Source organism: Embiotoca jacksoni, unplaced genomic scaffold (genome assembly GCF_022577435.1).
Source record: "Embiotoca jacksoni isolate LCO1_2020_lvr unplaced genomic scaffold, fEmbJac1.0.p SCAF_9, whole genome shotgun sequence".
Taxonomy (NCBI): Eukaryota; Metazoa; Chordata; class Actinopteri; family Embiotocidae; genus Embiotoca; species Embiotoca jacksoni.
The window spans coordinates 20100579-20128227 of NW_027185447.1; the positions used below are offsets into that span (position 1 = coordinate 20100579).

The 27649-nt window shown below is 44.2% G+C and overlaps 1 protein-coding gene across 3 annotated transcripts in view; it reads right to left on the reverse strand.

Moving 5' to 3' along the window:
• The window catches only part of magi3a (membrane associated guanylate kinase, WW and PDZ domain containing 3a), a 120713-nt gene that overhangs the window by 51770 nt on the left and 41294 nt on the right, over window positions 1–27649 (reverse strand). The window contains exon 1 of one of the 3 annotated variants that reach the window (XM_069141568.1): window positions 19210–19277. The exons of the other annotated variants lie outside the window; for them this stretch is intronic. Within the exon in view, the coding sequence (XP_068997669.1) occupies window positions 19210–19228 (19 nt within the window). The 5' untranslated portion in view covers window positions 19229–19277. Of the gene's footprint in view, window positions 1–19209; window positions 19278–27649 lie in introns of those variants that run through there. 3 annotated transcript variants of the gene reach the window in all.

A 27649-nucleotide genomic window follows, 5' to 3' on the forward strand; every position in this document is an offset into this window, starting at 1 on the left:
TTAAATTCCTGCAGCTTGACTCGCTGCTAGTCACGCCAGTCTGCCCAAAACAAGCTAAAACAGTCGACTATCAGCACAGATATTTACCCAAGCGCCCACTAAACAGGCAGGTAAATGCTACTGCGCTTGCGTTATACACACGATTCTTTTCCTAGACGAGCGCCGGAGCAGTGCAGAGACGTCACCAGCAGGGGTGTCGGTGGACGTCTAATGAGCTAAATCTCTGACAGTGGTGCAGAAAGCCCCCGCCAGCCATCTGCTAATTACCACCTTGTTAGGTTTATTTGGCAACTCGGGGCCACCCGAGATGTCCTGCATCATTCTGTACGACAGGCAGCCGGGGAGAGAATCAACAGATTATACCGTCATCGACACGGGACGCCTGCTTTCTTCACTTTCCCATTAAAGTGGCAGAGAGACGAATTAAATTATGGCATGACTTGGCTTCTCTCCAGAAAGCAGCAAACAGACGAGCACATTTCACCAGCGACGGTCTCATCCGTCAGACTCACGTTGACCCTCGAACACCCTCGCTCGAATTGTGTTTTCCTGTCTGGTACTGTCGCTCTCGTGGCGTCCTGTTTAAGCTGTAATTGGCCGGCAAAAAAAAAAAATTAAAAAAAATAATCAATGCGAAGTCAATTAATGGCTGCAGAGCCCAAGAGATTAATTGTGAATGGTGGTACGTGTTTTGGGAGGAAAAATTTAACACGAAGGAAATCAATGTCCTCAGTCACCCCTTTTCTACCTTCGGCTCAGTTACATCCCTCTTGAAATCCAATTAGAGGACCAAATCTCAAGATAAGGTCAGTCTGCACAAGCCGGGTTGTTTTGGCTATAAAATGGCTAATGAGCAGGTCGAAACATCGAGTTGTATCTGTTCAACATTTATACGCAGAAAAACCTGTTTTCAGCAGCTTTAAATGAAAAATGTTTAATTACAGAATCCATAGCATCAAATCCCGATTAATAACACGACGCAGTAGAGGATGAGGAGATGGAGGAGAAGTGACTCCTCGTGATACTATTTTTGGGGCTCGCTGTGCCACAAGGACAGTGGCATTGTCCCCGCTGCACCCTTGGGTAAAAAAAAAAAAAAATGGCGCGATTAACTCCAGGCAGATAATTGAAAGGAACGGTCCTGCTACACATCGTGTGCCGGCTTAATGTTGTGGGGTTTATTATAGTCAACGTGATAATCATCGGCGCACTTGGCAATAGACACAGATGGTGTGACGGTGTCCCAAAGCACTCCGGAATATATTCTCGGCTACGGGTGGCTTCCTTGCTATTATTGGCCGACTGTACTAAATATCCATTAATTACATGTCTGAGATAAAAGTGGGTAAGAGCATTCTCGGCTCATTTAACAGTACACACCTATTGTGTTAATGCTGCACATATAGTGCTGTGTGTGTGTGTGTGTGTGTGTGTGTGTGTGTGTAGGAGAGTGTAATAAATTTTTGCTAAATGAGGTGAGCTCACATTAATTGAAGGTACCCTGTCCTCCTCAGTCAACGTGTAACAGCATGTGACAAAAGTATCAAGCATATTTTTGCCAGACAGCCAGAAGTGACCTTGAAATCATCCCTTCTAATCCTATTGCGGCTCAGAGGAAGACATTTAAAAAAAAAAAAAAAAAAAAAAAGCTGGGAAAGAAAAAGCGAAGGTCGAGGCTCTTTTGTCTCGTTTGTCCCTGTTGGATTCTCAGATGGGGCGAAGAGGTGAAAGAAGAGGCACGGTCAGCTGGCGGTCATCCCGAGCAGATGGGGGAGGGGGAGGGGGAGGGGCGGGGGCGTGTCTTCCTGTCCTCCACCTGCGATGTGGGGCAGACTGACAGATCACGGCATTAACCTCTCCTTCGCCCGGTGTTCACTCCCTGAGCAGACCGCTTCATGCCCGGCGGTCTGTCGGGTCCAGTGGAGACTCCCACTACAGCTAGCGGAGGTCACCACCCAATAGAGGTCATACGTAGTAAAAATAAAAATCTAAGGAGCCACCAGAGATGACTGATGAAAATTAGACATTTGTTGGTTCAAAGTATTTACAGCCACTAACTACGGCATATAGATTGTTTTATTTTTAGCCACATGATGCCTGTAAAGATGTCAATGTTAGAGGGACGGTCCAGACAGAAACAGCTACTGGATGGACTGACATTAAATCAGCGGTGTCCAGACGATGAAAACCTTTTCATCTTCGGTTGGACCGCCAGCAGGTTTTAAGTTATTCCGCGCAATACAAGCGGCAACCAACTGTGACTTCACCGATTTGTTTGTGAACTGCCGTTACGAAGCCTCGAGTTCAGCATGTTGGTCGTCACCATCTTGCTATTTAGGAGCTATTTGGGACGAGGGAGTGGGGATCTGATTCAATTTGATTGGGAACCCCGAAGACACTATGCCGGCCCGTCTATAGCGGAAACCTGACTCCACCGCAGGCCTGTCAATCAAACAGACACGCCCCACAAAAAAAATATTATTTTTGAAGCTTAATATAGAATGAATGATGGGATTATTTTCAGATGGACCGCCAGAAAACTAATAAGAAAGAGGGAATTTAGCGAATGACATAACTGGCTTGTTGAGAAAAATGTATTGACTTTGTATTTCTTGAGAGAAGTTGAATGGGAGGCAACCCCTAGTGGCCCGTGGTGGTATTGCGGCTTAAGGCACTTTCGCTTCGGCCTCATTTATCAGACACGAAAGCTTCGTCCACTTTTGTATACAGTCTGTGTTAAAATATCTTTTGAACAGACGTCTATTGTCCCTTCAGGTTGAACTGTAATATCCCTGGAGATCTCTCAACTTTTTATACAGAGCCAAGACTGGGTAAACATGTTAATTGCCTAGCTCCTTCAACACCAACAAGATTCCCATGAGCCTCAGCTGTACTTTGTGCTGCATGCTAATTAGTATATATGACTAATTAGTAAATATTACAACGTCAACACAGCAAATTAAGATAGTAAACATTGTACTAAAATAGCATTGTCATGGTGAGCGTGATGCTAACATTTAGCTCAAAGCACCACTGTGCCTGCATACAACCGCCCTCGTGGTTGTAGACACTTATTATGAGTCTTGTTACATTAACCGAACTCATCATTGTTCATTCACACATCAAAGAGATTGCAAAACCGCTCAGGACGTAGACACACGATGAGGCAGCTTCTGAGTGCTTTCGAATTAGATTTGGATTCAAAAAACTGGATTCAAATTGTTGATTTCCCTTCAGAACAAAACCAGCTGTTTATCCCGTTTAATGTTTAAATTTCCTGAGGCATCGCAAAATGATTGTTTCTGGGGATTTTGTGGTCTTTTAGTAACCAACAAATAATGTCCGCACGACCGAGCTGACAACGGCACTTCCATTTTCTATTTTGAGAGGAGCACTGATGCTAAAAGCTACAGTTTCTGTCCTCTGTGACACTAATGACTCGGTTTACTTATTTACTGACTATCTCTGTAGTGTGTTGTCCCCCCACCCCCCCCGCCCTCCTCCCTCTCTCTCCCCCCCTCCCCTCTGTGCAGCGTACCGGTCAACACGGAGCCTCAGAAGAGAGAGGACTGACCAACCGCCTGTGTCACGGTCCTCATTCCAGAGAGACCGCAGAACGAGAGACGAAGTAACATCAGATCGGAAAACACGGGTCGATACGGCAACGCAGACTTTAACAGGACCTCCGTCGTCCACGACTGCAGAGGGCTCGGGCATTCATCTCCAAAAACCCGGGCAGCTGACCGGTGTGAGAAGTTTTTAACGAGGTGTCTTTAGACTTTTGTGCCGACTTATTTGTCTTTCATCTCCAGACTTCACTCTCCCAGCAGCTCCAGTTCATTCTCAAATGCACATCACTGAACCTCTGACAGCGCGGTTAAACCCCCGGTGAAGCATACAAATAAGATCAAATGACTGGATAAAAAATGTTAACACAATACAGCAGAGCCAGGAGTGTGGTTACCTAAATGTGTGTGTGTGTGTGTGTTTGTGTGTGTGTGTGTTTGTGTGTGAGCCTCCAATCCCATTTCCTCCCCACCCCATTGTTCATCTGCCTGATCTGTGGAGGCCAGAGAAGAAGAAGCTCCCTTCTGCACGCTGCATCATCAAAAGCTTTCTGCTGTTTACCATCTTTGTGGTTTGAAGGCTCCGTCTGTCTATACACAGAGAGACACACACACACGCACACGCACACGCACACGCACACACACACACACACACACACACACACACACACACGAAAACCCACAGACAAACAACAAAAAAAACACTCCCTCACACCGCACGCTCGCACACACGTGTGCACGCACGCTCGCAAACGATAGCCTCCGAAGAGGTTCAATGAGAAACAAGAGATCAAAGAGCAGAACAATCTTTTCGCCTCATCTCCATGATAGAGAGTCATCTTTACATCCCGCTGCACGGAGAGGGAGACAAAGGCTTCCATTGTCACGAGTGGATCAGAGAGAACGGAAGAAGCGACACGAGGAGAGATCAATCGGTGTATTGCTGAAGAACTGACTCGATCCGATTGGAAACCCGGCGATACTCAACCCGCCCACCGATAGCCGTGACCTGACTGCACCACAGGCCTGTCAGTCAAACAGACCCGACCCCAAAATCACGGCTTTTTGAAGCTTATTTTATAATTCATGACGGGATTATTTTTTTAGGTGGACGACCATAAAACTAATAATAAGGAGCAACTTTAGCTAACAACACCGAAATGACTCATTGAAAAAAAAAAAATCTATTGACTTTGAATTTTATGACACCAGTTGAATGGGAGTCTATGGAGCCGGAAGCTTTTTGGAGCCAACCTCTCGTGGCACTCGGTGGTATTGCAGCTTAAGGCATTTCGGCATCGGCCTCATTTTTCAGATCGGATCGCCACATACTCGGCAATACACAGTCCGAGGCTGGAGCGCTCCACACCGGCAGGAGCAGAATCTACAGCTCTCTGGATTATGGTTCGACAGAGGAAGTAAAGTGACGCGCTCTTAGCCTCAATAACTTGGGCTGTCACTGACAATATGGCGCCCGATGGATCAGAGAGAAACTCCAGGGGACACAAAAGTCTCTCCATTTTCCTCTTTCCATCTCTCTCTCTCACACACACACAATATTTTCACCCCAAAAATAATAGTTGGAGGTCTGAAAACACTTAAATGTCAATTTATAGCGATGGCGATCATGTGGTACAACTGAGTAATTACTGGTATAAAAATGATATAAAAGTGAGGATGACTAGTGACTGAGGTATGTGCTTGTACTCTGTACAAGTTCGCCCGAAAGGCCCTGGGTAGTCAGCGGCGATGTTTTAGGCATGTCTGCTTATAATATGCACGACCGAGCAGAAGGCGTTTTGTATTGGAAAGCGGAGCCGGAGGAGCTGCAGTTGCTGATTCGATGTGTGCTCCTCTTTATGCCGAGCTGACCCAGATGCTGCCTCCGTTCTCGACTCGCACACATCTTCAAATGGCATCCCGCGGACATGCGTGTGCGCAGACCGCAGCTGTATCAGCGTACATCAGCGCTGAAACGATTAGTTGATTAATCGATTTAGTCAGTTAATTATCACAGCCGTTTAGCGAGCTGAAAGGACTGCAACTCGGTGGTCTTGCGTAATGTAAATACGTGCTTGTTTTTGCTCTGCTTTATATAATTCTCTCTCCCTCTGAAGATTGTCGAGTATTAGTCAGACTGAGAAAACAATTTTGAGGCCTCACACATTCTGCAAACTTGTTTTTTCAAGGAATAATAAAAAAAACAAAAAAAAAAGATAAACGGAGGCTTTTAGTCTTAAAATGAGGTAAAACTGTTGGCATTAAATAAAGAAAATGAAATCCAGATAGAAAGTTTATTCTCGACCGTGGAAACAATGGTTGACTAAACAATCTCACCACAAAGACAGATTACTGGCTGTTGAGAAGCTTTTGATTAAAACACACAATCTTCCACATCCGATGGAATTGTTAAGCCCTTTTGAAACTTAACTAGCATTCAATTAAAAATGGCGCCGACAAACTGAGCTGGTCTCGTGTGAGCCCTGAAAATGGTGAATCTGTTAACAATTTTCACATAGTTGAGTTCCACTCAAACCAGCTGAAAAAGCTTATTTTTTTGTGAACAATAACAAATTGATAATCAGCAGACATATATTTTGTGTGCTAATAGTGATGGCAACTCCCACAAGTTAAATGATGAAATTGGAAAAAGGGGGGAATCTAAGCTCATTCATAAGCCAAACAAATTCAAGTGGGTACAGCACAGAGAATGTTAAAGTCTTAGTTAAACTCTACTCTGAGTTGTTACTCAAAGCCAGAATAAGTTAACAAAAGTACAAATTCGAAACTAGATAAACTTAAAACCCACACAGAAAATAAGTTGAATTCCTCAACTCAAAATGTTACTTGTTGCCTTGTGTTTTCACATTTTCTCAAAAGTTTCTTTTTTACATTCTCACATTTCAAAACTCTAGTTTTAGTGCAACATAGGAATGTTGAAATTCTAACATCTGCTGTACAATTTCTCGACAACTGGGCAAACCATCTAATGAGGAAGTTCCTTTGATATGATGTTTTGCCATGTAAATGATATTTGTTGCTATTTTTTTTTTTTTTTTACCAAAAATCTCTTCTGTTTATAAGTGATTTTAACCACGTGTTTTTACTTCAAACACAGACAAACTCAATCTACCATAACTATCACAACCTCTGCAGGTACTCTTGACATCTCATCACCAAAAACACATCGCCGGGGCCCCGGCTGGTCCTTCGCTCCACTGCCTCCACGTGTGCTGTCACCAGTCGCCGCGGCTAAAAAGCAATTCCAGGCCTGGAGAATGACGTATCCACTATTTCTAGCACGCAATCACGAGCTGATCCCTGTCGTCCATCTCCAGGAGGTTCGGGCAGCCGGGGTGCACATGAAGAGAAACCACTCTCCGACATTACATCCATCCATCATGTGCCCGAGCCTCTGGCTGCAGAGCGCGACGCTCACCTATCACCGCAATGAGTCAGCAGGTTGGACTTCAGCCCTTTCAGCCACATGTCCATCTTACACATGTCTGAGAGATGTGCGTGTGTGCGTGTGTGTGTGTGTGTGGACGGTTTACACCATGGCGCGAGGATTTTTTTTTCGGAGCACGTATGCACGAGGGTAAGGCGTGCAACACCAGCTCAGCGAAGCTTATGGATATCGCTCGGCCGGCCACTGGATGCAGACATTTAGTCCGTGATTTATCTGTATCTCTTTGAAGGCGCACACACAAGGGGCTGCTCAATAAGCTGGGCAGATGCCCAGGGAGGAGAGGGCAGCCGCATCAGTCACTCACAGCAGATGAAAAGGCTTTAGCTGCCAGACGCCCGAGAGGAGATATGAAGAGAATCAGAGGCACAAACCTCCCTACAACCGTTGAATGCCAACCCAATATTTACTTGACGCTGTTTCTGAGGCTCTCTCTCTCTCTCTCTCTCTCTCTCTCTCTGTCTCTCTCGCTGATGACTCAAATGTGTATTCTTCCAGATGCACATAGCACACATTAGTTAAGTTTAATAAATAATTCTTGCACATGACCAGTGGTCTGGCAGATTAAGAGGATAATGGGGAGGGGAGGGGTGGGGAGGGTGACGGAGTGGGGGAGGGGAGGGGAGGAGGGGGGGGGCGGGGGCGGGGCGGGTCGGGCAAACTGGAGCGTATCAAAAATGAACATCTGTGTGCTCGCTGCTGTTACACCCGACAGATAGAAATGCGAGTTTGACTGAGTCAGCCAACACGCTGGTGTGTCGTGTGTGGCATCGCACGGTGTGGCTTTTTGCGTTTGTAGCAAGCGGCGACCAACAGTCACGTCACCCGTTGGTTTGTGAACGGCCGTCGGGAAGCCTCGAGTTCAGATTTGGGCCATTTTGCCGTTTGACGCCGGTGGTGACCGTGTTCGGACGAGCTGGAGGGGAGCGACCGGTGGAGCTGACTCGATCTGATTGGAAACCCACCTAGTGGCACTCGGCGGCGTTGCAGCTTAATGCACTTCCGTACCGGCCTAATTTTTCACACCCGGAAGCTACGTCCACTTTTATATACAGTCGATGGCTGGTAGGTAATCGTCAGACAAGAGTTTAAGTGTGTGCGCAAATGCTCCGCTAATGTGTATTCAAACCACTCCCTATTGCAGAGTGAAGCCGTAACTAGACACTGGGAGTGAAAACATACACATCTTTTGATCCGCAATGATCCGGCAAAGAGACGCTTCATTAGCATCTTGGAAATATGAGGGGCTTTCTGTCGGGAACGCACAGTGCACACGGAGAACATGGAGAACATGAAGAACATGGAGAACATGGCAGTAATGACACCCAGCCAGAGTGGCTGAGTCATGGTGTGTGTTGTGTTGCTCAGGGACTGTGTCTGATTTAATAGCGGGAAATCGTCTCCCTGTTGATACGTAGGTCTTTGTTATTACTATGATGTCACAGAGACAGCTCGCCAGAGCATTCCTACGAGCGGTTTGGGATTCAGCGAGATGATTGTTTCCATGTGTGATGGTTCCAGCTGACACGCAGAAAATTGTTCTAAATCACACTGGTATGCAGTCACACGCAAACAAACACAGGAGAGGTCACCCCCCTCGAGAGGCGAACCTCTCAGTTTCAAGTAAGTCACGAGTAAGCCTGATGGAAATTGAACTGATAAAGCGGAGCGGCATCAACCACAAAACCTCCGCACCCGCCGTAACCTCTTCCGACAACGTAAACGTGCGCGCTCAAAAACCTCAGAGATGTTATTTCAGAGACATATTCGAATGTCAGTAAATACTCTGAGTGCTTGATCACCCGTGACCACTAACACATTGACTCACACCCACTGACTCACTCGATGATATTTATCTGGGCTCGTTTTCCCAACCGAAGATGTTGCCGTGCTGCAAAACACGGGGAAAATAAGGACACGCGGCTGTGAGAACACAGCGAGCGCTACACGCACGGCTAATACTGTTCGAGATCGAGAATGTGGGAGTGAGGAGGTGAGGGAAAACACGGGCAGGGAGCTGGCGAGGGGGAGATGTGTTCATGAATGCACTGATGGACACTCAGCACAGCTCCATATGCAGTAGGTGTGTGTGTGTGTGTGTGTGTGTGTGTGTGTGTGTGTGTGTGTGTGCGTGTGCGTGTGCGTGTGCGCGTGTCCCGTGTCCATCCTTGCACAGCTCCCGTCGAAAGGTGCGCTGCGATGAATTTGGAGACACGCAGTCCTCGCCTGATCTGTGTTCTCCTCGCAAACTCGTCAATGTTTCTTCTGACAGCTGAAAGCTTTGCCGTCTCTCGACGTGCAGAAATATGTCTCGCTCTGAAGCGAAACAACCCTGCACTTTTGTTTCGAGTGCCATGAAAAAAAAAAAAGAAAAAAAAAATCGAGTTCGGCGCTGGCAGCAGCGATGGAAAGGAGAGGGGAAGCAGAGTGACAGAGCAGAGTGATGGCTGCAGATACTGCCAGCCTTCCCTGTGAATCTTTTTTGAGCCTATAATCTTTGAACCTACAATGAACGTGATGAGGATGAAGGGTTTGCTTTTATTTTTGTTAAAAGCTCCTCGAGAGGAAACAACCCGGCGTCGCGGCAAAACGTGAAATAGACACGGCGGTCCACCGCAGCAAAACGTGAGATAGCCACGCTTCGCGCGGTCTTGGCCTGAAAGCTGCACGTTTTCTTTCCGTAGTGGACGGAAGTGAAACTTACTGCATCCTCAGAGCCACATGACATTCACGTGCGTGTAAGTTTCACGCTTTCAAAACGCGTAACTTTCAAGCCTGGGCATCCCAAAATGAGGCTGTCTCACGTTTTCACGGGAGATACTTAACACACAGGCTTAAACTTTTGGTTGACTTTTAGTAATTTAAGATTCAAGGCTATCTCAGAGGGAAAACAAGAACTCTAACAGAGATGAGAAATGAGAGCAGGATTGCATTAAATCTTTTTTTTTATTTATGTGTGTGTGTGTGTCCTCAAACAAAAGCGCTGCCTCTGGAGAAATACCATGCAGCATGGAGGTGGGTAGTCATTCATAAAAAAACATGTTTTTCTTCACGAGCATCTATGCATGCTTGTGCGGGGGGTTGCTCCACTGAGTGGTGTGTGTGTGTGTGTGTGTGTGTGTGTGTGTGTGTGTGTGTGTGTGTGTGTGTGTGTGTGTGTGTGTGTGTGTGTGTGTGTGTGTGTGTGTTTTTGTGGGCTTTTAACATGTTACATAACAGAACCAAGGGATCCCGTTTTTCTTTGTTCAATCACTCGTAAAATAGCTGCTAAAAGAAACACAGATATACTGTAGCAATCACCCATCTACAGGAGGCGACATCGACAGTGTACACACACACACACACACACACACACACACACACACACACACACACACACACAGGTGGATGAACAGATTAATGACATGAATCCCCAAGGTGAGGGGAATCCATTAGGCTTAATTACAACAACACAAAGTCCCTTTATTGGAGCACACATCCCCAGTGCGGGTAAAGAGAATGAGGATACCAACCATTTCCAAAGACAATGATGAATTTAATTAAGTGTGAAATACAACTGCAGGGAAAATTCATACCAGTCTGCATGGTAATCCGCTTTCCCCGAGAATATTTCTGAACAGGATTATCAATGGAAGAAGGAGCAAAGAGCTGGCAGCGGGATGAGGACTCCATCGCTCAGCGCATGCAGGGTTTCCCATTTAGAGGGCGACGCATGGGGGGAGAGGGAAAGGGGGGAGGAGGGGGGGGGGGGGAGCTCTCACTCATGTCACATTTCAGGAGGACTGGAAGCCAAACTGTCATTAGCAGAAAGGAATTCTCTCCATTTAGCGAGGACCGATGATACTGTCGAGAGACGCCGTCTCGTGTTGTGCTGCAGTTTATAAAAAAAACGATTTCATTGTGTATCTGCCAGGGCAGCCTCACTATCACTCAATTATCAGTCAACACACTAATTCATGCACATAGCTGAACTATGGAGGCGAGGTAGGCTGAAAGAGTAGTCAGACCACCGTGGGAAAGAGTATTTACAACTCAGCCACCATCACATGTATACAGTTTCCAGTATATATGTGTATATATATATATATATATATATATATATATATATATATATATATATATATATATATATATATATATATATCAGCTTTGCACCTCGGAGGTTGATGCAGTTTTTCTGCTCTCCGTGTGTATGACAAGTCTGTCATGGAGCGGCAGTATGCAGTCTATTAGGGCACGATGAAGAAAACGGCATGCTTGTGCAGCGCAGACCCTAATTTTCAATTACAATAGTGTATTAATAGCAATCAGCGAACCCAGGTGGTGCCTCGATTAGCTAATCTACAGAAGCATGCATAATGACATCTGTTCCACTCCGCGTCTCGTGCGAGCTTGCCCCCGTTAACACACTGTAGCAGACGAGGGACCGGGAGGAAGAGGAGGAAGAGGAGGAGGAGGAGGAGGAAGAGAGGGACATACTTCCATGAGAGAATGGCTATCTGTTTGGAACGGGTAGGGTTAGTGATCATCTGGGCCTCCAAACAAAGTGCTTGTTTATTAAACTGAAGCAACATAACATGAAAATTGGTCCATTAAATAAATAAATAGATTTTTTTTTTTTTTTTTTTTCCCAGGAATATTTTTGTAATCTGGAAGTGCAACTTTGGGATAATAAAGGTTTTTCTGATCCGCACAGATTGAACGAAGTCTTGATGCGCAGCATTGATAGCAGATTTCCATAAATGTGATCGTCAAACTCCTGAAACTTACAAACTTATTATCAAAAGGCGAAGTCGGGATACTGTTGAGGCAACGAGTGCCGTCCCATTTCCTTAGTTTAAGATTTTAAGCCCTAACCCCGCAGGCTCCGTTCTGAATGGCCAGAGATATACTTGTTTTAAACCGCGTGCGCATGCTGGCTGCCTCACGTAGTATCCTGCGTCTGTTTGGAGCGTTGGTTGTGCACGTCCTTAGAAATGACCACAACGTGTAGACGAGATGCAGGACCAATGTGGGCGGTGTACGAGCAGCACGGAGACGCGACAATATCGCAGACCTGCAAAACGAAATGGAAACAAGTCCGACCCCGGTTGTGTCCGTGGACAGCGGGAAATGCTAAAAAAAATACGGATTGTGGACGGTGCCGACGGCGTGTTTTGTCCCCCCGGTGATCTCAGAACCAGCAAAGTAGTGATCCCCTCGATTGTCGCCCTGTTTACACAAACGCATGGTTCAAAAAGAAAGAAAATCTACAGCCGTAGAGGGCCCTCCTACATGAGGGGTCGGGCCACGGGACTTAAAATGGGATTGGGCCAATGTTTATCGTAAAAGTTTCCCAAATTTTAAGACACACAAGGTCCGTATGAACAGAGAGGAGAACAGAGAGAGGCAATTATAGGCCAAATTTGCTGTGTTGAAATGGACTTACTTCACACATCATGTTGGCCTGCTCTGCCCCAGTAAAGGGCCTCTCGGGGAAACGCCGGCACGTGCAGAAATCAAACTTCGGCACTTCAAAGACATTCTGCCACTTAATCAAGGCAACACAAAACCGGGCCGATGATGATTTTTTTCTTTTTCTTTTTTTTTTTTTTCCCTTTTCAGACCATTTCCCTCATAAGTAGACAAAGTTAAATGCTCACAGCCAATCTTCTTAATAAGGAGGGAGGGAGAAGCTGAGAGCAAGTGTTAATTCAGAGGAATAAATACATTTTCAATTAGGCAGCAGAGGCAGCGAAGGAGACGCCATTACGGAGCCGTCCGTTTTTTTTGTCAAGCAGCCTGGCTCGGATTGAAGCATCGCTCACTGTTTTGTTAACGACTTTTAACTAATTGTCTCAAGTCCGCGGGGCCGCTTTGAATTTGCCGCCCATCTTTAGATCAAACTGGACTGTATGTGGCATGAACTGCCAGCGTAATTATCCCAGCGAGGAATTTACAAGGCCCGAAGCGCTCTGTAATGCATGGTTCACTTCTCGTTATTGTGGTCACTGTGAGGCGGCTGAATGAGGTTTTTTGAGCTCTTGAACTGCGAGTATAGAGATGCCAGACGAGGAACAGTCTCATTAAAATGACATAAATACCTCAAATTCAATCATATTTCTTCTCCTTTTTATTTAAAGCCTTCAGAAGTTCTTTTAACTCAATTCTTAAGGTCTAAAATTACAAAGCCGTCCAAATTATCTCCATTATTTGGCCTTAATTAGTCTGAATTGATCGGCCTCAGTCAAAACAACAGCGTAATTAAAATGTCAAACATGGCCGGAATTGATAATAAAAGGATTCAATCATAAGTAAATAACCCAGAGAAACATTTCCTGGCATCAGGATGGATGTAAAGAACTGAAACAATGATTCAGCAAGTCAGAAACTCATTTTGGAAGAGGGCCAGGGAACATTGTTCAATATGCCCGATGTTGGCTCAAACTAGCCCAGGACCTCAGAGAAATAGTTTGTGAAGCTCATAAAGCTGACAGGAAAAAGGAAAGCAAATCTCAGGATGTTGGGCCTCTGTCAGTCAGCAGTCAAGATGTGGATGAAGTGCTGTTCATCTCACTGAGAGAGAGACACCACACGACCGCCCCTCTGGAAAACAGGGCAGTTTATTTCAAGATTTCTTGGCGACTAACTCGATTTTCATACGGCTAATAAAGTACTTCACTATTTGCAAGTTTAACTTTGTGTACGTAACTTGGTGGTGACGCAAGAGGATAATTCAGAAGCTCACCGTTAAAATTGGTCGCCCGGATCCTTTTGCTGTGTACTTATGTACTGACGCTCATTATTTTGAGTGCATCAGTGCGTTCACACTGTCAAGTACAGAAACAGGCAGTTCACTACAAGTACCAGGATGATCCATTCAAAATGGTAAAAAAAGAAAAAAAAGAAAATGAGTGTGAAACACTGGACACAGTCCACTTTAAACGGTCGCCATCTTGGCTACGTAGCAGGAAGAGGGCGGGGCCACCGGCGTAAATCATTTTCAATTTGAGACGTCTGACGAAGCTGCAGCTGTTCCTGAACACCTCACAAAAGTGTTTCTTTTTCTTTCTCTGCTGCCGCTGGACAGAAGAACCAGTGTGTTTATTGACTGTGTGAAACAGAGGGCACGAAAACATGTTGATTTCTGGGTAAAATAATTAAAGTGCAGTTTGAAACAATCCCTGTACGACACAAGTAAGAGTCCTAACATGTAAGAGCACTATTTGTTTGTGTACTAAGGGAAGTATGTCACGTGTACCAAATATTTCAGCCTGAATCAAAGTGGTGGACCGACCAACCAACACTGCGATAGTTCGAGCCTCTATATTCATGCCTGACACACTACATTTGCATAATAACACTGCACATACTTACACTGTAACATACATGATGATGTTAAATCTTTTCTGCGCAATCATTTCAAAGTGTTTGTTTTGCCTGAAAAAAAAATCCAACCACCCCATAATCTACCAATACAAAAGATTCAAAACCTCAAAATATTGTGTTGCTGTCAAAATATAATTTAAGTTTCAGAATACAAGACGGTGTTCAAGATATAAAACTCAGTTCTTAGAATGAAAGTCAGCAAAGCCCATCAAAACCAAGACCAGGATCTATGAAAACACACGCTGGCATGAAGTTGTCTTGTTGATAGCAGTTTCATTTTATGACCTCGGGGTCAGATAGAAAAAAAAAAACAGAGAGAAAGGTCCCTCAGACAGATAAAACCCAGAGGAGATAAAACTCCCGCTCTAAAAGAAAAGCAGACACCGGTTGTAAACACTAACAACTGAAGCAGCAGCGGCGTCGCTCTTCTCTAAACGTTGTTTGTCGGAGGCCGAGCGGAGCACCGAACCGGCCCGTGATTGATGCCACTTATATCTGTCCTCCCATCCTGCCCCTGGCACAATCACGCCGAGCACGGTGCGAAATGAGCAAAAATGAGATTTATGATATTGGGGCACATTGTTATTAAAAATGATAAAAGCAGTTTCAAGTTTTTTTTTTTTGGATGAATGAAAGAGAGAGAGAGAGAGAGAGAAAAAGGCAAAACGGTAATTGAATTCTGCGAGGATAAATGTCGAAACGCTGGCCCATATTGGATGCAGCACGCTGTAGGCTTCTTTTGAATGAGAATAATAATGAAGAAGAATAGAAAACAGACAGAGGTCGGGAGGCACATCGGAAGATTTGCATCTCCAGTGTTACGGTATCACTGTGTCAAATCCAGCCTGCCAACACCGCACATATTCAATCTGGATTCCACGGGCTTTCCACATGGCGTTCGGCTGCTTGGCATGCCGTCCGCCTTCATGCGCCGCATGAATATTGGATGCGGTGGCCGCAGAGCAAGAGGTTCACTATGCTGCAAAGCTGTCTGACGCAGCACAGACAGAAAAAGAAAAAGGATAAGGCGAAACACAGAAGTCAACTGTCTACATAATTGAGAAAAAAGGTCTTCAGTCACCAGCCGGAAACAGAAAAACACCTTCCAGTAGCACAAATGGAGTTTGGTTTCATTACCAGGTGGCATTCAGGTCTCAGTTTGTTTGGGAGAGGAGGGGGAGAAAAAAAAAAGAGTAAGACAATCAGTAGAGAGAGAAACATCAATCATCCTGATACCTTTAGGGGATTTCAGTCCTGGTGACTGTGCAGATACACTTTGCAGGTTTGTTTTGTCAAGAAGTAAATGCACTGTCACACACAGTTCTTCTTCGTTCTTTTGGGAATATATAGTGCTGCTGCTGCTGCTGCTTCTGTGACTTTTTAAAAAAAAAATTTTATTCGGTTTTGAACACAGTAACTATGTTTAAAAAAAAAAAAAAAAAAAAAATATGAGTAACATCTGTTTTGTGTTTCCTCACTTCCCCGCTGCAAACACATAAATAATGCCCAATGAATTATGATGAGTCCGTCCACCTCCAAAAAAACGATTCCATCCATCTCTTGTGCGAGCAGTTTATTACAACACAGTTACGTTTTAACGTGAAGCTCAAATTGACCTCCGGCGGTCGTATAAATGACGTAAAACAGTTCGACAGGAGAAGTGACACACTTCAGATTGTATGTACGTTGTGTATAAGAAGTTTTACCTCGTCAGAACCAGGAGGGTTGGGTGGATGTTTGGGTGCAGAAGATTGATGTTGGCTGCCCTTTTCCAAACACTCTTTTAAAACCACGTTTACTGTTGCCATGACGATGAAGGTTGCATAACGCCAGATGCAGGAGACCTACTGTTTGCTTCTCGTTTGTAGCCACGAGGCGCAACAGTTTTTTTTTTTTTTTTTTTAAATGTACCGTTGTCAAAACGTTAAGAAAGAAGGGACTTTTTTTTTTTTTTTTTTTTTTTTTTGCACAACACGGTTCAGGCTATCGTTTTAACCCGCACTTATCTTTCTCTAACCCTAACCGAGTGGTTTTTGTGCCTGACCTTAACCAGAAATGGAAATTTACGCAAACTCCTGTGGGTCAGATTTAAAGGTAGAAACAAACAATCTACAGTTTGTCGTCGTATCAGTTGGAGTATTGTTTGATTATGACATGCAAAGGATTGGAAAGAGCTGCAGCGATTAAATGTTTCCAGACATGCATCTTTGGATTTGTAAATACTTTCTTTCAAAAATGAGAGTAGAAAGTATTTTTCTTTAAAGGCTCTTGCATTGCTGTAACTTGGCTCTTTCAACCGTGTGAAACAATAAGAAGGTTCTTACTTGGGGTTTAAGTAGTCACCTTACAGTCGGAGAGAGAGCAGCTAAGGTAAAACGTAAATAAATCCATTCCACCACATAAAAAAAAAATGCATCCTTGTTTAGTACAGCCACCTTTTCCTGTAGGTAAAGCACAAAACTAATCTTCATAGTGAGGGGCAGGGATTATCACGGGAAGAAGTTGTTGGTACGAGATATGAATAAACAGCCTCCAGAAAGTAAAATGCGGTATATAGAGGTGTGTGTGTGTGTGTGTGTGTGTGTGTGTGTGTGTGTGTGTGTGTGTGTGTGTGTGCGTGTGTGTTGTGCGGTGTGATTTAAAAATGCAGAGTGGAGTCACACCGTCTATCTCTTCAGGCTGCTGCCGAGAACTTGATCCCGTTTCCAGTCACACCCTCGTCCTTCTCCTGTACCTCTCCTTCACTGCTGGACCTTTTTTTTTTTTTTTTTTTTTTTTTTTTTCACAGCAGACATCTTAACTTGTCACAGCAGGAAAAGGGAAAAGGTATCACGAATAACATTAACAATGGACCTGGTCTGTTCAAATGTCCATAACAGGGTGACACCGGGCCGGAGTGTATCGGGACCGAAGCAGCTAAAAAGGAACTCCGCTGTCATTAACTGTGTTATCGATACTGTGGCCGTCCTTCTCCCGCTGTGACACGTCAAAACGTCTTCCATGAAAAGAGCCGACTGACGCAGTGCAGCAGTGAAGACGACATCGAAGGAACGAGAAATAGTCAGAAAGAGGAAAAAGAGAATCTGCGTTCTTCTCATTTTCACCTTATGCAATCATAACCCACAAAAAAGAGCAATAGTTCTATGGGAGGATACAAAAAGATGTACTTATCAGTCCCTCCAGGAGTGTTTTTGTGTTTGCTTCTATTAAAAATGGTTGATTTTGCGGTGTAATTTCTTCACGAAGTTCGGTGAAATTTGCAAAGTTTTCAGTGAGGTTTTTTTGCTTAAAATTGCAGGAGTTAGAAATAATAGTTAGTCAAGGACAAATGCGATTTGTTTTTTTTAAGCACTACCTGATAAAATAATAAATATGTAATCATTTCCTTTGATAATAATCATGCTGCCCATTAGAAATATTTTAGTTCTAATCCTTTTTTACTTATTTATTGAACTTAGAAGAGAAAACAAAACAAAAAAAAAATCATAATTGTGACGAAGCTTTACAGAACAGACAGTCTGACGTCATCTACAACCATATGGCCTAATTTCTCCTTGCTGCATATGGAAGAATGATTGATGCCGGAGTGGATTATACTTAATACACAGTGGAGGGGCTGCTGTTTGTGCACTTGAGGCCAATCAGCTCGCTCGCCTGCATATATAAGAGAGGACGAGTTAAGTTCCGAATGCCCTTGAAAAGCCGGCACCGTGATTCTCCGTCGCTATAAAAGCAGGCTGGATGAGAGCAACTTCAGAAAGACCTTAATTCCCAGGCCTATACGACATCCCCTGGAGTTTGCAGTCTTTCGCACTCTGCATGTGACGGGTTACAAAGTAGGCAGAGAGATCACACCCATCTCTCCGGGGCTCAACATGGCCCCATGAGATTATTCTACATTTTTCCTCTCGGGTGGGGAGGGGGGAACCAGCATGGCTGTGAGAGTATTGCCAATGTTCTGCTGTAGACAGGTGTTTCATTACTGGACCTAACAGGACATTACTAGATGCAAATGACCATTTACAGCATGCTAATGCAGCCCAAAGAGGTGGTCGTGCTGATTCAACCTACTTTGAAAGAAGCATCCACTGGCTGTTAAAAGGGGTCAAGAAGGCAGTCAGTGAAGAAAATAAATAAATGCATGACACAGCTGAGCCTCTGTACAGTGAAAAAGGATGAAAACACTACTGTTGAGATTCAGTTCATCTTTGGGTCAGTGCTTTGGTCGACAGAGGAGACAAGCAAAAGCCAGAGGAGTTTGTGTCTTAAAAGGACAAAGATCGTTTGAAGAATCCAGACAAACCAGTCTGGATTTAAAACGCACTCTATGTTTTTTTTACTAGGGCTGAGTATCGTTCAGAAATACTTTAGCTTCCATACAAATTTCTGAATGCACATTTTTTTTATACCAATTTTAAAACTCAGTTTAGGAAAAAGAAAATGACATCACACATTACGGTAAAAATCATGCAGTTTAGAGGGGGAGAGTGTAAACCAGGTTGTTTTCTGGAGCTACAACTAAGAGATGTCCCTTAAACGCCTCACGTGGAAGTTATCGTGAGACTCTGTGATAAAATGCTGTGTCTCACGGATGCAAAAATGATGTGCTTTAAAATGAAAATACGTCAAGATTAGGTGCCAAATGACGAAATAATCCGGTCAGCGCCATAAAAGAATCGAAGTTCTGTACCCAGCCCTAATTTTACATTGTAAGTAAATAGTGCAAACAAGCCCATTGCAGTCAGACAGTAAAAATTACAATTATTTTCAACACATGAAAAAGAAAAAGAAAAAACTCATTGCTCTTACCTGGCAGTGTCACATTCATAGGAATTGACGATGGAAGAGGATCCACATGGCAAAAAAGAGAGAGAGAAAAAAGTTTAGTCCATCATAATATAATGTATAAAGTTTAACATTTGTCAAATGTCTATGTCAAATACAAGGTAGCAAAAACAATGTGAAGAAATTCATCCAGCCGTTTTAGAATGATATTTAAAGTACCATTCCTTCACACAGAAACTGAAGTGGGACCGGTTATATTCACAATGATGTAATAGGACATTAATTACATTCTGGACAACTATTATTCAATTGGCCATATGAGTTCAATACCCAATGCCTCTTGAAATTATAATACATTCTGCACTTGTGTACGTACACTACATCCACCATCACACTACTGCAGCCGCTAGTTGATTTGACTCGAGGTCAGCCATGTGTGCTCAAACCATGAGGAGGACTCTCAACAAGTTATATAAAGTCAATTACCACAGAACACAAGCACTATTCATATTCATTGGTATAAACTGGCAGGCTGCCCTCAACTGAACATTTAAAGGAACTCAGTAAAAAAGACAATCCAAGTTAAGTAAATACAGCAGTTTTATGGCATCAAACTGAAGCCAAGAAGTCACCTTGAGAAAAGAATCAACTTTAGACTGAGTTTGTTGAAACTGTAACTTCCTTTTACTGCTTAAAAAAAAAAAAACTTAAAGTTTGGAGAGTCACAATACATATTTGGCCTATTTTCCATTTCATTTAATGCACTAACAAAATAACAACACACTGCCGCAGAGCTGCTCCACAGAAACTGTCTACAGTGACTCTCCCTCGCTGTAACTGCCTCTATATAAATACAAAGCAGTGACACCACATCCACAAGAAGTTTTATATACATACAGGATTCATATTTTGTTGCTGTAGGCGGTAAACTCTGTTGGGACGAGGTAATACTATAATTTTAGGAAGCTGAGAACAGCCACAAACAGCAAAAAAAAAAAAAAAAGCAAAACAAAAAGCAAGGTCATATAATTCCACTTTCATTTGTTTATGACATGTTTTCAAAAAGCCATTACACCACGATGAAATCATATGAGTGCAGCTGAGGTGGGAGAGCAGAGAGGATCTGCTATCAGTCATCTCCAGTGGTTAAAAGTCCATTTACAGTGGTTCAATTGTTTTCAGTCTCCTACTTGGGGGTCTCGGTGTTACTGGAGAGTTTTTACCGCACAAAATAAAAGACAATACACCTGAGTTACCGCCGCTGCCTTGTTCAGCCCTCGGGCGACGACCCCGTCGGTATCCAACAGGTCTTAATCCTAATATCCGTCATGTTTCATTATGCAGTGTGGTTTTTCTCAGGTCCCGCTAGTAAGATAGATATTAGATGCTCCCTTTCTCCGAACCCCTCAGGGTTTTTTTTTTTGGTAGACTTTTCTCGGCGGTGTGGACAGCTCGGAACAATCAGTCAGCCCGCAGACCGCCTCTCTCCTTGTCATTACTCTCAGTAAGGCTGAAGGAGAGGGAGAGATTTCTTTTTTTTCACACAACCAGCAGGCATCCTCTACACACTCCTAGCAGGGCCCTCGGTCCCCCATCCATCTGTTGGCTGTCCCTCACACTCATTAATTCTGCTCGTCCCCAGGTGGCTGCTAGTTGGTGCAATGTGATTAAGCTCAAATGAACCACCAGGAATAAATAGAAGCCTGAGCCCCCTCGGCAGAGACTGGGGAGAGAGAGTTAAGAGAAAATGCTGACAGATCTTTCTGATCACAGAGTGCGAGGGACTGTTTGTCCCCGCGGGGCCCCGAACCAACGATAAACTGTTTTGACTGCGAAGGAAACTTTATTTGGAAGAGGTTTCTCAAAGAGGGATAAGGCATGCTAATAAGAAGGGGCTCATGGCAACTACTTAAATTCTGATTAAATACAACATGAGACTGAGGTGTTTCAATGATTTCCCGTCCTCAAGTTTTAAGCTCAGAAGCCAGTCTGACAGTCACACGTCGGTCTGTTTAGATCGCATGAATATCCTGTACTAATTAGAGGCCACAGGAAATCTTAAGAGAAGTGGGTTTCCTTGGAGTGTAACTAATCCGCCAGTGTCGTTAATGAAGGCTTGCTTCATGTGCTGTATATGTGGCCTCTGGGACACAACAAAATAAACGACACAAAACCACTACAAACAGATGCTAAGTGACCACAAAGAGAGAGACCGCAATCGTGTAGGAGGGTTGGGGGGAACTTTTAGATGTCAGAGGTCCATTGCCCCATAACCCATCCATGGAATATATGTCGTATCTTATCATACCTAATGTCAAATTCAAGACTGAGTGTCTGGAGAATGTTTCCCAAGGACACTGGTGCGGTCCACAGCTGCAACAGTAACTTGTGCTGACACACGCCATGCCTTTAAAATGCCGTTTCTTAAATGGACTTTGGCACTGGTGGTATTGCTGTTGGGCCATCTTGTATTATCTGTCATCATCAAGTGCCAACCAACAGCGACGTCACCCGTTGGTTTGTGAACGCCCGTTATGAAGCCTCGAGTTCGGATTTTGGCCGGCGCCATCTTGATAGTTCCGAGCGGTTTGGAGCCGGAAGTGACCATATTTGGGCGAGATGGTTGGGGGGAGCCAGTGGTGGATCTGACTCCATCTGATTGGAAACCCGGTGATACTACGTCCCGCCCACCGTTAGCTGTAACCTGGCCGCACCACAGGCCTGTCAATCAAACAGACACACCCCCAAAAACACATCTTTTTTAAGGTTATTTTTGAATTAATGGCGGGATTATTTTTAGATGGGCCGCCAGAAAACTGATAAGAAAGAGTGACTTTAGCTAACAACACAGAGATAACTCGTGGAAAAATGTTATTGAATGAGAATTTTACGAGACTATTCGAATGGGAGTCTACGGAGCCGGAGGCTTTTTGGAGCCAACCTCTAGTGGCACTCGGTGGTATTGCAGCTTAAGGCACTTCCGCATCGGCCTAATTTTTCAGAGCCAGAATCTACGCCCACTTTTATATACAGTCTATGATCATCACTAACAGCTCAATGTGCACTGGTCGGACAAATGTTGATCATTTCCTCCTGAGTTCTCCCTGCATTTCTCTATGAGGAGTATTATTGAGTGGCTCCCCAACCTTTGTCCTCCTCCTCTCCCGAGGCTGCTCTGCTCGGGACTCTCTCAAAGTCCTGTCGCTGCTGCTCTTCCCGGGTGACTCAGCATATTGACATGCTCTTTGCAGAGTGTCTGTGCCAAATGAGGCAAATGTCTCAGCCCAACAGGGTCTGCAGATACTGCACCGGCCTTTTGAAGTGGACGTGAGGCAAATGCTGTCAGGGCAGGCTTAACAGCTTACAAAGCCGAGCAAAAGAGGATAATATGTGACGGTCCGGCTCACAGGTGTCATTGCCAAGTTCAGGGAGAGCAGATGCAAACTGCAGGGGCTTAATGAAACGAAGATTTGCAAATTGCCGTGCGTCTTTGTGCATCGCTAAACGTTTTTTTCTCACTCCTCCGATGTTGTGAAACAAAACCCAGGGCGAAAGGAAAAAACGTGACCATCGAAAAACCCACAAGTCATCTCATCTCAAGGTATTTAGTTAAATACATTTCATATTTGTGGCTCATTTCGATGCTATCTCCTCGCAGAAGAGGGGAGTGCACAGCAGCAGTATCAGAGCTGCAGAAGCATCATTAATACACAGATGGACCAGCGATCAGAACGTCTTTGAGGAAAGCTAATGAGGAATTAACATCGATGACTAACAACCTGCCCCTGATTTCAGCACAACATAAAATCCCATTCCCATGCAGATTTGATCTTCTTTGCTCAACAGAAGAGTATTGAGGAGTCTCAAAATTTGTAGAGGCCGATCGCCTTCTCTGCTTTCTTCTCCGGACTCCTCCAGGTCCTTTGATCATCCCATCACCCGGCATTTTACAAGTCCGGTCCTCTAATCACGGCCATCTGGGCAGACGTTTGAGCACAGCTTTGGGCATTAATGTCCGACAGAGGCTCAGCATGTACTTAGTTTGAAGGTGGCAGTTTTGCAAAAAAAAAAACGTTATTAAAAAAAAAAAAAATGTCTTGAAGCATCATAAGCTAATTGATTAAGATAAATATTGTTAATTTCAAACTACAGTGCTGCAAAATGATGATAACTTTCTTAGGTATAATCGTAAAGTATTATATAAAAATGTTTTGGGACAAATTCAAACAGAAATTTTCTTTTCAGCATTTTGTATCATTTACATCAAATTGAGACTTAGCTAAACTATTTTGAAATAATATAATATATAAATATATAAGAACCGGGCTGTCTGAATGTCCACACATCAAATGCAAACAGCCAGTCATAGCCTGTCCAGTCATAACTGCAGAATACTGTAAAGCCACACTGCTAAGAGCTCAGGAGGAAAACAGGACAACAACCTGTCCGGTCATGGTTTAGTATCCGTTGTCAGAGATCTATTTCCAAAGAGCAGATCTAGTGAAGATACAAAAGAGGCTTTGTAGCGTTAAATTGAGGGTGGCTTCTTTTGTAGCATGTGTTACCCGTGGTGATAACTTTACGTGTCACTTTGCTAAGTAAATGCTTGTATTTAGCAGTATTTGTGACATCTCCGCACATATAAGCGAATTGTGGCGTGTTGACAAATTTGGATCCTTTCTTTTCCCTCCACCACGGGAACATCTGAAGTCCATCCTGAACAACACAAATTCAAGCATCTGCTAATTTAACAGCTATCTTTCATTAGGACACGTGTGAGGGTAAAAAAAAAAAAAAGGAAGCTTCGGAAGCACTGAGCTGAAGGTTAAAGAACTGACCCTTGTGTAAACGAACGTAAGATGTCGTGTATTTTTAACAGGAGCTGTACAGCAGGGGGCAGACGGGCAGTGAGCGTCGTCAACATGTTATGTTGCCCCTCCCAGCAGGGATAATCCCCTCGGACTGCCATGTAACAACACAGGCTATTAGAAATAATGCCGATTTGCATGCAGGGAGGGACACACACAGACATGTAATGCATTCATTATGTCACGTGCAGAACTATAACGCACTGGAGAATGCTGCTGATGGAAAGCATCGCAGTCCCGTCATGCATTGTTGCAAGGTGGAATGTCTATTCGTTGACAACGGTGGCCGTCAGCTCGTTAGATTTCCCAGGTGCAATCTGAGCCGCCTGTATTTCATTATGGCACGGTTGCACCAATCCTTGACCTCTCACAAAGCTGTCCTCGTCGACGGGGAAACGGGAAGAGGAATGTGCTACCGCGCCTCTGCAATCTGACATGAAAACCTAAACTGGTCTAAAGGAGATAAAAGGCACGCAAGGAGCTGCACCAGGAAGGGCCAGTCGCTCCACCTTCTGGAAAGTCTGCAAACGTTCCAGACATTTAGGCGGGAAACAAATACAGCAAGTCAGGCAGAGACTTCTATTTCTCCAAACCAGCAAGATGGCACCGGTCAAAGTCTGAACTCGAGACTTCATATCGGCCGTTCACAAACCGAGCGGGCGACGTCACTGCTGGTTGCCGCTTGCTCATGCTGCGATCAATGTTGAATGTAGGTGTGCTGCGACGGGCCGTTGCCGTAACGAGGTGAAGGACAAGTTATGAAATCAGCTCCTGCAAAGTCTCTCATTCTCATTCCAGAAACATAACCTTTGTGAATCGGGGAGCAGACATCTCTCTGTGCGAGCCTGAGTCAGTGCAAGACAGACTGTACGCTGCTATAAATCACACCGCATGATATCACAGCTCATAATCACACGTTTCGCACCCCTTAATAAAAGCATGCATACATATTTTTGTAGCTGGAATCACAAGGTCATATTGTCTAGTCTGAAGTGTGCGGTGCATGATGTACATTGGGTCTGTTTGGGTGTGTTTTTGTTTGTGTGAAGTCGTAACAGCATTTATGAAGGGACCAGACCAGGGGGCCAACCGGGGGTCGGTGCCACGAGAGGTTGGCAGCTTAAGGCACGTCCGCTTTTATATACAGTCGATGCCCTCGCCTAGTTTTTTTTTTTACTTATGTTAACTAGACACTGATGAACACCAGTCGTTTCCTCTCATCATTAATCACACCTTATTTTTCAGGCTGATGGGACAAAATAGGCAGATTTGGACTCCAGTCAAAAAGCAAAGGAAGAGAGCAATTACCCCAGAAATAGCTTAGGAAGCATTGCTTAAGAATTACTGAGCTTTGTCACAGTTTTTTTTTTTTTTTTTTTTTGCCTTTAAGATACAATACGATTCCAGTTGCTAAGCCTCTTCTGACATAAGCTTAAGAGAGTGCCTGCTGGGTATGTGGTACTTTTTTTTTCTTTTTTTTTTATAGCTCTGAACAAAAGGCACTGTCTTTACAACACATCCTTCAACAAACAGCTCACAACGCTGGTCACGTGGGCGAAACATTTGGTCCGACATTCCCCAGCGCCTCCAACACCTGTCTGAGGCCATCCGTCACACAGGAAAGGCTCGTTGCTACCGCCTCTGCTGCAAGCTGCTTAAAATTATTGTAAGCGTGCTGTTTGCTGCTGTTGCAAATCTGTTAGCCTCTGAAGTTGACGGCATGCAAAGGGCTTCAAAGCGGAGACGTTTTGGTAGATAAGGGCTGTGGGTGCAGCATCAGTAACGCAGCCGTATTCTAGCCCCATACAGCAGAGTGTGGTGGGAGCCAGAAGCCTTGCAGGGGAGGGGGGGGGGGGGGGGGTACCCTACTGTTTTCCCTGAGCACCACAGAAAGGGCAGGCTGCACGGAGAGCTGCCTTGTCTAATTATGCTACAGGAAAAATAGCACAAATGACTTCATTTCAATGCTACAGGGAAAGGTGGAAAATGTACTCCGGTTTAAGGAGGAAGGGGAGGAGGATTGTTCATCCCCACAAAGAGTTTTTTTTTTTTTTTTTTTTTTCAATCCGACCCAGCCGACTGCATCAGCCAGGTGCAGTGTTGCAATGTTAATGCTTGACTAGGAACAACAGTGCTGTTTTCAGGCCGATGTGTAAGTGGAGAGGGATTCTGGGAGGAGCGTCTCCGGAGACAAATGGTTTAAAGGTCACATACTGTATGTCAAGAGCCAAGCGTACCTCGGAGGTGGCCATGAGCGGAATGTTTAAGTAGAGCGGCAGGAAGGAAAAGAGGGGCAAAAGAGAGGAGCGAGTGAGAGGTGTATGACTGCGGGATGTGAACAGAAAGCTAATAAGCTCACAAGAAACAGAATATGGGAGCAGAGATATAAAGAAAATCAGAATTTATTTTTTTTTTGGAACATTTCGAATGTTTTTTTTTTAGCAATTCTGTGATGGTGTATTAATCCCATATCAATGCTTACAATTTATTCTGCAAATAACAAAACTAGGAGCCATGGCAACCCACTGTGACGGCACCAATTGGTTTGTAAAGTGCTGTTTTGAAGCCTTGAGGCCATTGTCATCTTGGTTTCTTGGAGCCAGAAGCAGCCAAACGAGGCGGGGAGGAGCGAGTCATGGATCTGACTAAAAACAAAACTGATGACACTAAGCCCCACCCACCTATACTGAAAAATGTCAATCAAACCAATCGCGCCCCCAAACAAAGCTCTCTTTGAGGTCTAATATTTAACAAATTAAAGAAATAATTTTCAGAAGAATCATAAGAACTCTGATCAGAAGTGAATTTAGCAAACGACACGATAAAAACTTATTGAAAAAAAAATGCATTGACTTTGTATTTCATGAGAGAAGTTGCCGCTTTTTGGATGTGTCTGTGGAGCCAGAGGATTTTTGGAGCCAGCCCCTAGTGGCCCTCAGTGGGATTGCACTTTTTAAGGCACTTCCATATTGACCCTTTTCAGCCATGGAGTCTACGTCCATGTTTATATACAGTATCATGACTGGGACAGGCCGTAGCTAACGCCAGTGCCAGCTGGCAGTGTGGCACGCTAACAAAAACAACGCTAACCTGCTGCTGTCCAGCAGGTCGTGTTTACCATCTTCATCGTATGTCAGTGTGTCCGAACTCTGATCAAAGAGAACAACATGGAATGATCCATAGCACCAACTACCAATCTGTTCAAAAATTCAAGGCAAGTCAGTCAATAGTTACTGAAATATCAACAACTGGACCGAAGTACCGAACTGGCCGAAGGACTGCCCAACCGACATTTTCCATCCATAGAGCCGGGCCGAAAAAAAATGTTTGCGTAACATCCCATCCAAGTGGTTAATCAGCACAGTTTTCAGTCTAGTTCACTGGTTGAACAATGCACTGAAGGACTGACAGCAACCAGCTCCTTATTTATCAGTCAAGTCGCTTAATTAAATAGAAGGCACTGCAAAATAATTTGGGCTGGCTGTATTATCAACAGCTTGAACTAATTAGTGTCAAGATGCTATTTAATTATGGAAACCATTTTGGAATTATACACACCGCTACACTGTTTTCTCGACCCTGTCAATAGTGTATCA